Source organism: Capra hircus, chromosome 17 (genome assembly GCF_001704415.2).
Source record: "Capra hircus breed San Clemente chromosome 17, ASM170441v1, whole genome shotgun sequence".
Classification (NCBI taxonomy): Eukaryota; Metazoa; Chordata; class Mammalia; order Artiodactyla; family Bovidae; genus Capra; species Capra hircus.
The window spans coordinates 9642074-9658554 of record NC_030824.1 but is presented as its reverse complement, the minus strand read 5'-3'; the positions used below and the strand labels follow the sequence as shown (position 1 = coordinate 9658554).

The window sequence follows — 16481 nt, the reverse complement described above, 5'->3', positions numbered from 1 at the left end:
TCCCACATGTCTCATGGCCAAAAAAAACAAAACATAAAACAAGCAATATTGTAACAAATTCAATAAAGACTTTAAAAATAGTACATGTCAAAACATCTTAAGGAAAAAAAAAAGAGTGAATGCTTAAGAAGACCAAAGTCTAACTTGGCCTAACTTGGCTAGAGATGGGCTTTCTAAAATGGCTTGTACTATAACCCAGGGTAGAGCATGCTGTGTATGCTTTCCATGTACACATGTATATAGACATAAGCCCAGCATACTTTTTTTTTTTTTTTTTTTTGCCATGTGGGATCTTAGTTCCCCAACCAGGGATTGAACCTGCACCCTCCTGTGGTGGAATCATGGAATCTTAACCACTAGACTACCAGGAAGTCCCCCAGTATCCTCTTTAGGATGACCAATATCTTGCTAAGCCAGAATACCTGTAGGTTCAACCATAGTTCATGTTCTGCCTCATTCTCCCAAGTTCATCCTGTACGGAGCAGAGCTCCAAGGGGACAGAAGGGTCAGCATGACATCTAGGGGAGGAACCATGAACAGGCACAAGAGCATGCTAGAAGGAATCGATCCAAGCTCCATCCCTAAGACCCAAGGCCTCCAAAAGGCTGGACCCCAGGCTTAGGCCCTCTGCATGGGATGCGCAGGGAAGCAGGGAAGGGGAAGGAGATGGTACCTTCTTACAGTCCTCGCACACCACACAGGCGGAGCCCAGCATCCCCAGCTGCTCTCCACACAGGATACAGCGGTTCACCCCGTCCCCAGCCACGTTCTTCCTCATGTTCTCTAGGCGGTCCACCAGGCGCCTGGAAGCAGAGTCAGCGTTACATGGACCTTACAGGACCAGGGGCCACCAGCAGCTCCCTCAATATCTGGCTGATGGCCTTAACCTTCTTTGGGGCACATATTCTTGAGTATCTGATGATACTAATTGGGCCACTCCCCAGAAAAATGGTACATACATTCTGATATATTTCAGAACATCATGGAACCCCTTCCCTGTACCCCAAAGCCTATCTATTCTACTAACTTCAGATTAAGAACTTTAATCTTTTCTCCTGTCACCTCCTCCAGGGACACTGTCTTCTGAACTCCAGATCTTTTTATCTAATTGTCTACAGGATGTCTCCACTTGGGTCTCAAACTTGCACTTTCAGCTCAACTCTTCATCTTGGCTGCTCTTCATTCCATCCCCAGTAAATCTGCTCCCATTCTCAGGGAGCGGTAGCGCTACCCACTAACTCACTCCAATCAGAAACCTAGAGGGTCTTCCTGAGCCCCTACTCTCCAGACATTCAGTGACCCTCCCAAATCCTATTGTGTCTAACTCCACAACACTTCCAGAATCTACCCACCCACTTCTCTGTCTTCACCTCAGCCAAGCCACAGACATCTCTCCTCCAGGTGACTGCAGGAACCTCTCAGTCCCTGTGTCTTCATTCATCCCCTTCTATCGTCTGTTCACCCCACCACAGCCATGGAGAGATTCCTAAAACATAAATCTGATCATGGCACTCCCTCTTCCCCCTAAAACCTTTAGCTGGTTCCCATTCCACAAGGTTTCCGTGATCCCATGTGGTCTGGCCCTGGATAAAACCCTAAACTTCTTCTCCCTCTTAGTTTTACTTCCATGTTACAGTTCAGTGGTTCTTTAAGTCTGATAACCAGACCATCAGCACCAGTGTCTCCTGGAAATTTGTCAGAAATGAAAATTCTTGGGCCCCACTCTAGAATAACCTAATCAGAGAGTCTGGGGGTAGGGCCTGGCAATCTGCTTTAGCAACCCCTCCAGGGGATTCTGGCAAAAGTTTAAGAACCACTGCTCTGGTTACCCTGGTCTTTTTGAGTTCTAGTTTTCCTAACTGCCTCAGTGTTTCTGTATATTTTGTGCCTTGTGCCTGAAACATGCCTTTGCCCACTGCACATCTTTGTGATCTTTCTCTCTCTCTCGCACACACACACACAATTTTCCTGTCTAGATTCCCCCTTATCCTTCATATTCCATATATATTTCATATTCCAATATCCCCTCCCCTTAGAAAACTTCTCTGACTACCCATTTTATTTACTCTAATTGCAACCCTTCTGCATAGCAATTGTGGGATTGTCTACATTAAGTAATTAGGTAACTGTGAGTCCATCTCTAGACTATGAACTCCCCTGGGTCAGGGATCTTGTCTTCAGGGCCAGAACAGTGCCTGGGCCACAGCGAGTGTTCACACATGATGGTCAAATGAGTGAATGAATGAATGCAGCCCGCCTCCCAAATATGTATTCAGCAAAAGCAAGCTGAATTCAATGTCCAGTGACATATAATAGCATCTTATACTTAACGAATACATAGTGCTTATTATATGCCTGGCATGGTATGAAGTGCTTTGCCATCCAACCCTAGGAGGTACTATTAATAAGCCATTTTGCAGGTAAAGAAAGTGAGGCACTTTCTTTAAAGTTAAATTACTTGCCCAAGGTCACACAGCTAGGAAGTAGCAAAGCTGAAACTGAAACCCATGTATCTTATGTGCTACACTGTGTGTGTGCGTGTGTGTGTGTGTGTCTGTTAGTCACTCAGTCATGTCTGACTCTTTGCAACCCCATGGACTGTAGCCAGCCAGGCTCCTCCGTCTGTGAAATTCTCCAGGCAAGAATGTTGGAGTGGGTTGCCACTCCTTTCTCCAGGGGATCTTCCTGAGCCAGGGACTGAACCCAGGTCTCCTGCATTGCAGGCAGATTCTTGACATTCTGAGCACCAGGGAAGCCCATGTGTTACGCTAACCCTTCTCAAACTTAATGTGCATACCAGTCACACTGGTGTCTTGTTAAAATGCAGATTCCAAGGCATCAGGTCTGGGGTGAGGCCTGAGGTGCTGTGTTTCTACAAAACTCCCAAGTGATTCCACACTATGCTACTGGTCCCAGGACACACTCTGAATAGCACAAGGCTGCACAGGATGACTACCTGTGGGGGCATCCTGCTTTGATCTCAAGTGCGTTGTTTTTGACACTTCCTACCAGCCTGAGGGGCTTCCCAGGTGGCGTCAGTGGTAACCCACCTGCCATCCCTGCAGGAGATGTAAGAGACACAGATTCGATCCCTGGTTCGGGAAAATCCCCTGGAGAAGGAAATGGCAACCCACTCCAGTATTCTTGCCTGGAGAATCCCATGGACAGAGGAGCCTGGAGGGCTATAGTCTATGGGGTCGCAAAGAGTCGGGCATGACTGAAGCGACTTAGTATGCACACAGCAGCCTGAAGTCATCTGCTTTTTCCCTCAAACAAAACCTTACTGTTTCCGTTCCAGCCACCGCCAGTGGACTCAGATGAAGTTGGACCCTGCCCACCCCTCCACGTGCTGGCTCTCAGCTGTGGACACCAGAAGCATGAGAACCCCTGGGATGGCACTTAGGCATCACAGGGTCCAGGAGGTCCCTGGCCAGCCCTGCTGGCAGCCACCTGATGTCAACTCTCCCCACGGCCATCTCTCCTCGGTCCCGCCATCCACTCAAAGCGCTCTAGTCGCTGTCTTATAAATAGCAGCTTCTCTTTTTGTGTTCCATTCAACAGGGGAGCCCACGGAGGAGCCAAAGCAGCTTGTGGGCGCTAGAGCCTGATGTGGCCCTGATCTGACAGGGCTGCTTAGGGAGGCAGCATGTGAAAAAGCCAAGGCAGCACGCGCTCCTCCTCCTCCTCTGCCCCGGCCCTCCCCACACCTTCCCTGGAGATGGCTTTTACAGGACGGCGCGATGATGCGAGGCGACCAGATCCAGGGGCTCCCGGTGCTCAGTCTCAGTACACCAGCAGCCAGTGTCTACTGAGCACTTCCAGTGTGCCAGGCACAGAGGTGGGCGCTCCACGTGGATTTCCTCAACAAATCCTTTCAGCAGCACTGCAAGCTGAAGACTATTCTTTTCCTCATTTTCCAAATGAGAAAAGTGAAGCGCAGAGAGGTGAAGTGAGGTACTCAAGTCACACAGCAGGGAGCTGGGTAGGGAAAGCCTGAACTCAGATCCAGGCAGTCTGGCAGTCTGGTTTTTGAGTCCCTGTTCTTTTTTTTTCCCCTACATTTAAGTAAATAAAAAATCTTAGTTCCCTGACCAGGCATGGGCCTGTGCATCCCTGCAGTGGAATCATAGCGTCTTAACCTCTGGACCACTAGGGAAGTCTGTTCTTATTCAGACCTCACTGCTGTTACTGCCAAGCAGAGCCATGGGGGCCTTCTTGAACAGTCCAGTCTCCCCCTGCTCTGTTCCGTTGCCTTTCTCACACCAGCGGGGCCTCGATCACTGGTAGGTACCAAGTTGCACACATGATTCTATCTCTTTTGCCTCTGACTTCTCAGAAGTTGGGATAAGACACCAACAATTGAGCTGCCATCTTGATCCCCTAAAAAGTCCCCAATGTCGAATGGAGAAATCTGGATGTTGGCCTTGAATTTTGCCTCTCTGGGATGCAATTGCCTCATCCGTAAAGGAGAAGGTGTTGGGCTAAGTCGGTCATTGTCAAATTGTGCTTTATGGCACCCCAGAGGCTCCTCAGAGACCATCTCGGGGCCACTCACTGGAGTGCTATAGCGGGAGTGATGCTGAGAGCTATTTCGTTCAGAGTATGTCTGTGTTTATCTCCTCCATTTGTTTGAGCTTTCGAATTAGATTTCCTTCAGAAAGTTGGTTCCGCTATTTAAAGAAACAGTTTGAAGTTGTCTGGAGCAGACAAATTTGAAGATGCTTTTCAATGCCATACAATTACCAAATGTTATGAGACAATGAGGTAAGCTAATGGAGGCAGGGGATGGTAATTGCACAGTGTCATATATATATCTTTCTTTTTTTTTTGGACACACATTTGTTCTCACATTTTCTCCCCTTCATCCACAGCCAGATGAAGTGATTCATCTAGCCAGAAAGTAGTTACATTTTGTTCTTCTCACGCTATCAGTGGTGGTGATAGCGGTGAAGGGGGCAGTCCCAAAGTACAGAAAGCACTAAGCCTGGGCTAGAATCTAGTTCTCTGAGCCAGTAAACCATCTTTGCTTTCCATGAAATCCCCTCGTGGCCTCCTGCCTCAAGTCAAGCTTTGCCAACCCAGCTCAGGAAGAGAGCATGGGCTAGATGACCCAATTCTAAACTGCAGCATGCTTTACTCAGGAAACCTAGAAGGCTCACCTGCTGCCACTTGCAAACCCACACTCTTGCATCCCTCTCAAGATGCTCGCTCCTTCCATCATTCAGTCCTCAACTCCAAAAGGCCCCATTAACACGCACTGTACTGGGAGTGTCTCATTAGCTTCTATCAGTGGCAGCAAATGGCATGGAAAAACAGATTGAAGATCGTTATCCAGATCTCTCAGCATAGCGACCCCTTGTTATTTGTGAATTCAGTACAGACCAATAAAGAGAGAGGGTAGTGGAGGAGGGTTGGGCAGACCTTCCTTCTCTGCTCAAAGACAGGGATGAGCAGGGTGGCAGGTGTGGGGGTGTTTCCTGTAGCCTGACCATTCAGACAACCTCTCTGCAGCCCCAGATGCTAGGGGCTCAACAGGGAGGGCCTGAATAGCCAAGGAGCATAAATTTGGAAATAAAACTTTGCAGGGAACTAAGTCCAAATGATGTCGTGAAGACCATGAGTCATAGATGGGTCTTTATCCTGGTGATCAAACATTTCAGTTTCTTCACCCCATAAGGAATGTTTCTTGTTACCAGGCTTGGCAGGAAAGTCCTATATACACTATGAAGGATGCCTATAATCCTCAATGCATGTTAATGACCCAGAAGAATTAAAAAAACAAAAACAAAAAATGCCTGGGGCCCCAGCTCTAAAACTTCTCAGTTATGGATTTGATTACACCCGGAAACCAGTATTTCAGCCTGTGGTCCTGTTGAGAGCCACTGCATAGGGGTATGTTCTGCAAATGGATGGTCCATCTAGATTACGCTAGAAGAGTGTTCAACATTCAGATTCTGTGGGACTGGGATGGGTTCCAAGTGTCTGTAGTTTGGAGTAGCTCCCTATGGGATCCTGGTGCTGGTGAATTTTTGGCCACATTTTGAGAACTGCTTCAGTGGGGAAGGAAGCAGTGGGACAAACCACACGAGAAAATGCTCTCCGCATTATGTTAAGTGGAGGAAAATCCCCCAAATCCGTGCAGAACTGTGATCGTGATGTAAGGCTGGGTTTGGAACATGCTCATCTGAATACATTTGCCTAGTGTGCACCAGGGGAAAAAAAATTATGAAAGAAACACACTGAAATATTCACAGTGATTATTTCCAGGTGGTGGGATTATGAGTAACTTTCCCCCCCTTCTTTTATACCTGTGCTACCCTCCTCCCTTAAGCACCCAGTTAGCTGGACTCCTCTATACTTTAACTTTCTGTAATAAACACGAGCTACTTTACGTTAGACGATAAAATTAGCATTTTTGGAGATAGATAACATGTAAGCCAACGGGTAAAAGCCGTGGCCTTAAATCCTACCCCTTATCCAGTCAATGACCTAGAAAAAGCTTTGTGCTCTGTGTGCCTTCACCCCAAACAATAATGTGAGCCGTTAGATGAGATGCACCTCAAGCTTCCTCCCCTGGGCAACACTCAGGGATTCTCAGATGCTGAGGCTGAAGCATCAAGATTTCTCCTTGTGTTTTGAAACTGAAGGACTTTCACTGACAGAGAGAAGACCCATCCGCATTGGCAGGCTAGCTTTGTTTGCCTGTCTAATGTCTCCACATTAAGCGCCCAATTAGCTGGACACTGTACGTGGCTGTCACTCTGTAGTTGTGTCTTTACATGCCTGATTAACTTTATGATTCCTACTCATGCCTCAGATCCAGGAAACCCGTCCATCACCAGGCTGGGTGCTTAAGGGGAGCTGATGGTTATTCAGTGAAGTTGGGTGGGCATCTCCCGTTTCCCAGGATGTTTCCGGAGGCACCAGAAAGGTTAATGGTCTCCTCCTCTGGGCACCAACAGACAACCCCTGGAGGTGGTGGGAAGTGGATTCCCGAGGTGCTCTGACCTTGCTGTCCAAATAGACGCAAATGGGCTATTCATTCATGTGACGAATATTTATGGAGAAACTACTATGTGACAGTAGACAGCGAGGACACAACGGGGAGCAAAACAGATGAGGTGCCTGCCGTCGTGGAGCTGGCATTCTAGTGAGAGACTCGGACATTTTTTAAATGATCACATCGATCATCATAATTAGGCTCAGAGTAAGTATTCTGCAGAACAAGCACGGGCAACTGTGAGAACTCAGAGGGAGGGACATTAAGTAGGATGGGGCCTCAGAGAAAATGACCACTGAAATGAGACCTGAGGATAAAGAGGAGCTGGACCAGGAAAGAGGGTGAGGAAAAGCACTGGAAGAAGAAGGAACAGCAAGTGCCAAGGGAGTTGAGAGTTGCTTAACAGCCCTTGGGCGGGACGGCAGAAGATGAGGCTGGAGAGGTGGGCAGGGGCCATTCCCTCAGAGTCTTGAGTCTAACAGTGATGGGAGAGCATGAAAGGGCTTTAGGTAGAGGAAACCCAACTTCCCCCATTTTGAGACAATGTATGGACATATGATGGAGCCCCTGCAATCTTGGAACAGTGAGTTTCAAATGTCAAAGTGGTTCTAGGTGGAATGAGGCAGGCAGGTCACCAGACTTTGTCTACACATGGGAGTGGACCAGGTCTCTTGAAACTATAAGATTGTCCCCAGTGGCTCTAATTCAGTGGTGAAAGGGTACACTAGTGGGAAGCCCATGAGATGCCACTGCCTGCTAGCTGGCTTCAGGAGTCCCTCTGTGCTAGCTTCTTAGTGCCGCTGTCACAAATTACAGCTTAGTGGCTTATGATAGCATAAGGGTCCTAGAGATTACGTACCTGACACAGGTTTCACTTAGTCAAGGTACTGGCAGGCAGGGCTGCATTCTTTCTGGAAGCTCTAAAACATCTGTTCCTTGCCTTTTCTAATTTCTAGAGGCTGCCCACATTCCTTGGCTTGTGGCCTCTCCCTCCATCTTCAGCCAGCAGGATAGCATTTGCCAAGCTTGCTGTTACCCTCCCACCTCTCTCTTATAAGGACCCATGTGATTATATTGGCTATTCCAGGGTAATCTCTGTATCTCCAGATTCTTAATCATACCTGCAAAGTCTCTTTGGCCATGGGAGGTTAACAGTCACAGGTTCCAGGGGTTAGGATGTGAACATCTTTGCAGGGTAGCATTATTCTACCCACTATACCTATATTCCTGCCCCATCTGGCATGCAAGTTCTGTTTCCACCTGGTTCAGGTCAGAATCAGATTCAGGTCCTCTTCTCTGGAGCAAGGTTTGGGCAGTTCCTCCCTGCCTGGCTGTGGATGTCAGACAAATCAAGTTTTTGGACTCTGTGAGTTTCTGATCACCTTCTCTGGGTACTCAACTCCAGGAAAACATAGACTCTCTCCACACATGCACACGCACATGAACACACGCACGCGCACACACACACACACACACACACATACTCTTTCAGAATTAAGAAATGTGAGGCACTTATGATGCAGGAGTTGGGGTGTCCATTCTGCAGTGACCTTGCTTGGGTACAAGTGGACTTTGGGCTTTGGACTTTGGACTTTGGACTTTGCGATTTCCTGGCTCTGAGACTTTAAGAAAGTTATATAACCTTTCTGAGCTTCTGTTTTCCATCTGTAAATTTAATGAAAACAAAGCGCTTGCCTCCTGGAATTGTTGCAAAGATAAAACGAGAGTGTTTGTAAAATGCCCGGAACACGGTAACTACTCAGTTGTGGCTGCTGCTAATTATTTCTTCTGGAAATTTGTGGCTTTAATAGCTCCCTATGCTCACATTTTTTTTCTGTGTAACCAGGGTGCTAAAATCTGCACATGAAATCCATCTTTCTAAAGCTTTTAAAGGGGCTGCCGTGACTAGAAACTGACAGAACTCATGTGCCCATCTCTAACCACACACACAGATGGAACATACAACCACACAGGAGCATGGGTGTGATTGTCACCTGCATACAGAGCATGCTTGCACACACACACGGCTGTACACACTCTGCTTTTGCAAGGAGCCTAGCCCTAGTTGGCTGCCTTCTGCAGACAAGGATACCAGCCAACTGCAGATCTGACAGTGCTTGTTCGTTGAGCTCAGGCTCCCTCCAAATAATCCAAATTGGCCCCAGAAATGTTCAGGCAACTGCTTTAGAGCTTTCAAACCAGCAGTGCTGCAACATCTTGACGAATGTTGAAGAGAAGCCTAACAGATGTACAGCTGCTCCAGAAAGTAGGTTTGAAGGAGTGAGCTGCAGAGCTGAGAACACCCTGCCTGGGAAGGTGTGCTGGCTTTACGTGCTGGTCCCTGAACCAGTGGGGAGAATGGCGAAAAGATGAGGCCTCCATCACTGATGGTGCGGAGACAGACAGCTGCCTTTAGAGCCTCGATGGAGCGTGACGGCACGACGGTTCGGAAGACGCAGTGGAGCGAGAGAGTGCGTCGTGTTGTCTCTCTCCCTCACGTACACACACCATTAATTCCAGGGGCATGCTGCTTTCCCCATCACCCCATTGCCAAGTGGGGAGATGCTACCACTAGGTTTATTAGACTTGGCATTTCCTGAAGTCTAGACTGGGTCATCTAGACTGTGAACATGGCTGCTCTGAAGCGGGCTGGTCTGAGACTCCAACGCCAAGGTCTCTCGGGAACCTGTCCTTAAATGACTAAGTCCCTCCGTCATGAAGCCATGCTGCTGGCATGCAGGGTGCGTGCAGTTCAGACTCATTAATTGCTACTGCTGCTTATCACCGTCACTAGCTGGGGAGCTGTTGATCCTACTCTCTCTCCTTGATGGATTGGTCAGTGGGATTCCTGTCTGGACCCCAGCACTTTGGGGAAGGGGGTCACCCTGGGTCAGGGCTGGAGCCACTAGAGAAAGCCAGAGGGCTCCACGGGGCTAATGTAGTCAGCCAGGCAAGGAAGTGGGTCATTTAAACCCAATAATAGCGCCAGTTATCCGGTGCTGTGCTAAGCATTCCTTGCGCATTGTTTTCCTTAGGCCATACAACCTGCGAGGTCAGTTCTATTATTCACTCCCATTTTATGGGGCTGGGGAGGGGGGCGGGGAATGAGGCACACAGACAGGAAGTCACTTACCAAGGGCACACAGCCAGCAGGTGCCCGAGATGGGACTGGAGGCTGGGTCTAGCTACTCGGACGCTGTTACCCGCTTTGGAAGAATGAAGCCTTTGTTTCTTTTCAGTGCTTACAGCTGGGGCCCCTTCTAACTCCTGCACCTGCCCTTTCTTGTCATGGAAAGTAGGGTTGAGAGAATATGATGCTGAGGCCCACAAGGGACAGTGGAGAAGGGTGAACTGCCCCACTGTAGGAAGAAGTGTGCGACACTGAATCTTTCAACCTGAGTGAATATATGAGACACCCTGTAAATTATTGACTTCCCTGAAGCTTGAAGTCATTTGTCAATTGCCTTCCCTACCTGCACCTCTGAAAGGCAATAAGATAATGTGGAAAGACAGATTCAAGTTCAGAGTTTGGTTTGGCCATGAAAAGACTGTGTACCCCTGGGCAAGTGCCTTATTTAACCTCTCTGAACTTCGGTTATCTCATCTGTGAAGTAAAGACAGTAGTCTCTCACTCTGAGAGGACACAGTAGGGATCAAAGGTAATGCAACATATTTGAAAGTTCCTAATAGAATGCTTAGCTATAAATGATTATCTCTCTATCAGTCAGTTCAGTTCAGTCACTTAATTGTGTCCAACTCTTTGCAATGCTATGGACTGCAGCACACCAGGCTTCCCTGTCCATCACCAACTCCCAGAGCTTGCTCAAACTCATGGCCATCGAGTCGGTGATGCCATTCAACCATCTCATCCTCTGTCATCCCCTTCTCCTCCTGCCTTCAACCTTTCCCAGCATCAGGGTCTTTTCAAATGAGTCAGTTCTCACATCATGTGGCCAAAGTATTGGAGCTTCAGCTTCAGCATCAGTCCTTCCAATGAACATTCAGGGCTGATTTCCTTTAGGATTGACTGGTTTGATCTCCTTGCAGTCCAAGGGACTCTCAAGAGTCTTCTCCAACACCACAGTTCAAAAGCATCAATTCTTGGGCACTCAGTTTTCTTTATGGTCCAACTCTCACATCCATACATGACTACTGGAAAAACCATAGCTTAAATCTCTCTATAGAATAGCAGAATAGGCATCTAACTCTGAAGCCAGCCAGTCTGGGTTTGCAATCCCAGTTGTACTGCTTATTAGCTGTGCAACCCTGGGAAGTTGCTTAACCTCTCTGCGCCTCAGTTGCCTCATCTGTAAAATGGGAATGATAATAATATGGCTTAATGCATAAAGCTGTTGAGAGGGTTACATAGATGAATCTGCATAAAGCTTTGAGTACACTGCCAACACATGGTGCTTTGTAAGGGTGAACTATTATTATTTCCCTAGAAGTTGAGTTATGGTTGCAGGAAAAATCTCATTTGTTTCTTCTTCCTTTTTTGAGTCACTCAGCAAGAAGGCTAGAGCAGTGATTCTCAACGGGACATGATTTTGCCCCTCAGGGGGGCATCTGGCGATGTTGGGAGACATTTTGGATTGTCACAGCTTGGTAACAGTCCCAGTTACCACAGGCATCCAGTCGGAAGGAGCCAGAGGGAGCTGCTAAAAAATTCAGGGCACAGAACCACACCCATCAGAAAGAATTATCTGTCTCCAGATGTAAATAGTCCCAAGGTTCAAGAACCTTGGGCTAGATGGATTTGGAGATGGACATAGTCCAACTCCAACTCCCCATTTTATAGATGAAGTCTGATAAATCTCAAAGTTAAAATCATTCAATGAGAGACTTAGTCAGTTGGGTTTAGAATTATCCAACATGCATTCATTTGCTCTCTTCTTCTTATGCCAGGCACTGGACTGCTTAACGAATTAGGAAGACATCTGTGTTCACTGGGGGCTTCCCATATAGCTCAGCTGGTAAAGAATCTGCCTGCAATGCAGGAGACCCCGGTTCAACCCACTCCAGTATTCTTGGGCTTCCCTGGTGGCTCAGCTGGTAAAGAATCTGCCTGCAATGGGGGAAACCTGGGTTTGATCCCTGGGTTGGGAAGACCCCCTGGAGAAGGGAACAGCTATCCACTCCAGTATTCTTGGGCTTCCCTGGTGGCTCAGCTGGTAAAGAATCCGCCTGCAATGGGGGAGACCTGGGATTGATCCCTGGGTTGGGAAGATCCCCTGGAGAAGGGAACAGCTATCCACTTCAGTACTGTATAGTCCATGGGGTCGCAAATAGTCAGACATGACTGAGCGACGTTCATTCATTCACTCACTGTTTTCATCTTGTGCAAACAGATTCCATATATTATCAAGGATGCATGGACATAAGAAAGTGTTGATCTGATCCCTTGAAAAACTGAGGTACTATTCAGTGTTTCTCCACATTTGGGGGTTCAGAATCCCCCCAAACCTGATGACATCTATGAATATTTCTTCTTAAAAATGAACACATACACACAGATAACTATGTTTATAATATCAGGATGCCCCAGAACCCCTGAGTTCTATCCACAGAATGTCTAGGACTCCAAGTTAAAAAAAAAAAAAAAAAAAGTAGCAGAGAGGAGAAGATGACCTGGCTTGCTGTCAGCTTGTCAAGCCATAGGAAAGATACCTAGCTAATTAGATGCAGCAATTCCAAGCATTATTACTCACTTCTCCCTCTGTCCACACTTTGAGAAAAATTCTGGGCTAAGACTATAGGGGATGGTGGAACTGAGATGGAGAGGTGACAGAAATCCAACAGATTTTGTCAACAATAGGTCTCCTGGTGTCTCTTTGACTTCCTCCTCCATCACAGTGTTTGGACACCAAGGTTAATGACAAATCCTAATTACTTCTTTGGATCCATCTGTTGAGGGACATAAACCTCGAAAGGAAACCACCAGGCTGCCTGTCCCCTTGCAGACAGAATATGCGAGCAAATGCCTTTGAGAGGCTCTGAAAGAAAGAAATATGATAAAGACATGGAGGAACCTACCAGGGAAACAAAACAAAAACAAACCCTGCACACACAAGTTTCCCCAGGCAAATGTTTAATTCCAGATTTAGTATGTTTTAAAAGTCCTGTGGGCACCCTCTGGGTGTCTGTTCAGTTCACAAAGGACCTTGGCACTCTCTTGAGAAGCTCAGCATCCTTGTTTGTATAGCCTGGCACCTCTGGTCATGGCTGATTGGATGAGAGGCAGGCACTCAGGGTGACCTGGACCAATCAGAGTTTCTTTCTTGGGAATTTGGAATTAGGGCTAAGAAGAAGTATAACAACTGAAGAGGTATAGTATGTGACTATATTTTCTAAGATGTGGATGAGAAGCAGAACTTTCATGAGTCTAGGCTGTGTCCCTGTCCTTGGATCCCTTGAGATACCTCTGAAACCTTGTATTCAATTCCCCTTTTTGCCTAATGGAGTAGAATCTCCAAAGAAAACTCCCATTTACAGCTTCCTCCCCTGGATGCGTCTTAAGTCACTCTTCCAGGAAGAGGTGGCTCTCTTTCTCCTCTCCAGTAGAACCCAGTGGAGTGATGCTCTACCAGTCCCAGACCTAGCTGTTAAGAATCCCGATGACTTCCATCTTTGCTTTCTTTGCCAGGTAAAGGAACTCAGGTCAGACAACTGAATAAGGAAAGATTTCTTGGAAATAGAGGGGCCATGCAGAGCACACTGTGCGAAAGGATTGGAGCTTTCCTGGCCCTTCCAGCCCAACCCAGTCACTCACTGAATGCAGTTGAATGAGTGACCCCTTGCCCATGCTACACAGAGCAGAAAATCAATCTGTCAGAGTCCTGCCTAAATTCTTAACCCACAGAATCATGAAAAATAGTAAATTGTGGTTGTTGGCAGTCAGTAAGTGTCAGGTGGTGTGTGATGCAGTCACAGATAACTCAAACAGTCTAGCTGGAATTAATTTCCTTTCTTGCAAGGCAAATGTCCCAACTAATATAGAAAGTTTACAGCAGTCAGGGCATGCAAAATAAATTCTGAGATCCCACGTAGCCTTGAATAAGGAATGAGGGCAAAATGAGGCTCTTTAATGGATTTCCCTTCTGGGTGTCATCCTTCCCTCCAGGAATGCTGAAGACAGCAGAGCTTGACTGTGGGCTGAGTAGTGAGTGAAGGTTTAGACATCCTCTTGGTCAAAAGCAAAGAGGCTCCAAGGCGAGAACCAGCTCTAGCCAGCTGCATCTCCTGGGACTCCCTGGGGCATCTAACTCTAGCTAAACCACCCCAGGGAGGCAGCGCCTCCTGGGACACCCGGGGCTGATTCTCACTTGGAATTCTCCACAGCCTTAGGACCATGGAGACAAGTTCTGACAGCTTTGGAGGTATAAACAGGTTAGTAAGATCACTGGGAAGGAATCACTGGGCCAGTATAGAAGGGATTCTAGCTTCTAACTCCCCCAAAAGTGAGTGAAGTTGGTCAGTCATGTCCAACTGTTTTTGACCCCATGGACTGTAGCCTACCAGGCTCCTCCATCCGTGGAATTTTCCAGGCACGAGTACTGGAGTGGGTTGCCATTTCCTTCTCCAATGTCCCCTCCAAACCCAAGCTTTAAACGTTCCCATATTCTGTAGAGTCTAACAATTTGAGGCCAGGCCTTTAGGAAAGACACCTAATAGTTAGGAGCGTAATTCTGAGAGTCAGCCAGAGAGGGACATGTCTCTTAGCTCTGTGTGACCTTGGATAAGTGACCTAGATTTTCTAAGCCTCAGTTTCCTCAGCTGCAAAGTGAGAATAATAATAGATACTACTTGATCCGGGTGAGAGGAGCAGTTAATGAGTTAAGCCTATATGAAGTTTTTAGATTCAGTGTTTGGCACACAGTAAATACTCAGCCTATAAATGGTACCCATTATAATGATTGCTTATTATGTAAACAATGACTTTACATGTCTCTCAGAAGACTGTTAGGTAACAGAAAAGGAAGTTCAGCATCACAGAGCTGGTGTCTGGGCCCAGAAGGGGACACAGTTATATCCACAGGTTTAATGGAAAGAGCTCATTTGCTGAGAGGGGCGGCCAATAACATGGCACAGGGTCCTCCAGCAGACACTCCCAAATACTTCACAGTTGGATCAGGAAGGGTTCTGAGACCCAGGCTGACCTGCCTTACTGGATGGGTGGGGAACTGAAGCCCCCAAGGCTCATTAACTGAGCCTCAGGTTCTGGAGGGGGAGCCCCGATGGCACCCCGTGTTCAGCCTCACTCTGCGTCTGATGTGTCGCTCTCATTTCATCTGACTCCACTCTGATCCCCTCCCAGGGATGCGTGGGTTGAACAGGAATGAGGGCAGGTTCGAGCTCATAAGACACAAATAGCATGGTTTGCCTCTGGCGATGCTACCAGCGAGGGCTGGCAGCTAGAAGGGCGCGGGGAAACGGCGGCAGCCAGAATCCTCCAGGACTGTCCTGCCTCCTGGCAGGATGAGAAAATGTAGTGTCTCGGCAAGGGGACACTCTGTCACCATGGGCTTGGCCCCTGCTTCACTGGGAGGCTCTCAGGTCTCCTTCAGGGGAAGCCAGGGGCTTGCCAAACCACGGTCTCGGGCATAATTCTAGAATGGAGGTCTTGGTCGGTGTAAAGAAACGCATTTCCTCAGCAAATGCGTTGTTAAAGGATCATCACCATTAACTGAGCATGTGCTCTGTGCCAGGCACCATGAAATATTTTGTATGTGAATTAAACACTCCCAGAGAAGTGTGTGCTAAGTTATCCCTGTTCTTGTTGTCCTTCAGTCGCTAAGTTGTGTCTGACTCTTTGCGACCCCCTGGAATGCGGCACATCAAACTTCCCTATCCTTCGCTATGTCCTGGAGTTTGCTCAAATTCATGTTCATTGAGTCGATGATGCCATCCAACCATCTATCTCATCCTCTGTCACCCGCTTCTCCTCCTGCCTTCAATCTTTCCTGGCATCAGGGTCTGCAGAGGTTCAAATCAAAGGCACCTACTTCCTGTGTGTTCGTAACATCATTTCCATCCAGGAATAAAATGATCTGCAGAGCTTCCCCATTTTGCAGATGAGGAAATTGAGGAAGGAGGAGCTCAAGTGGCTTGCGTAAGGTCACACAGGGGATACGAAATAGGGCTGGAATTTGAACCCAGGTCTCTCTGACTCTGGGGCCTCAGGGGTTAACTGCTGTGCTCTTCCACCAGGTCACCAGATCAGGCAATGTAGGAGGACATGGGGGTAAGGCAGGGAGCCCGTCTACCCTGATCTTGAATGTTCAAGCTAGAATCCATTTAATTCACAGAGATCCCCTTAATTCACACCCAAAGACAGCCCAGTTAACAGGGATAGATTCTGATATAAATCTAAACCAGGTAGTGTCTTCTCTGGAAATTTGGACCCTGGACTACAAAATTCCAAGCTCTCCAGCCTCATGGCCACAGGAGATGCAGAAAGAAACCGACTTGGGTGGATGGGAGG

At 47.6% G+C, this 16481-nt stretch overlaps 1 protein-coding gene across 6 annotated transcripts in view; it reads right to left on the bottom strand.

Moving 5' to 3' along the window:
• The window catches only part of RPH3A (rabphilin 3A), a 275247-nt gene that overhangs the window by 30533 nt on the left and 228233 nt on the right, over positions 1 to 16481 (bottom strand). For all 6 annotated transcript variants that reach the window (XM_013970800.2, XM_018061158.1, XM_013970802.2 and 3 more), the window contains one exon: positions 674 to 803. In XM_013970800.2, coding sequence (XP_013826254.2) covers positions 674 to 803 — 130 coding nt within the window. The remainder of the gene's footprint in view (positions 1 to 673; positions 804 to 16481) is intronic.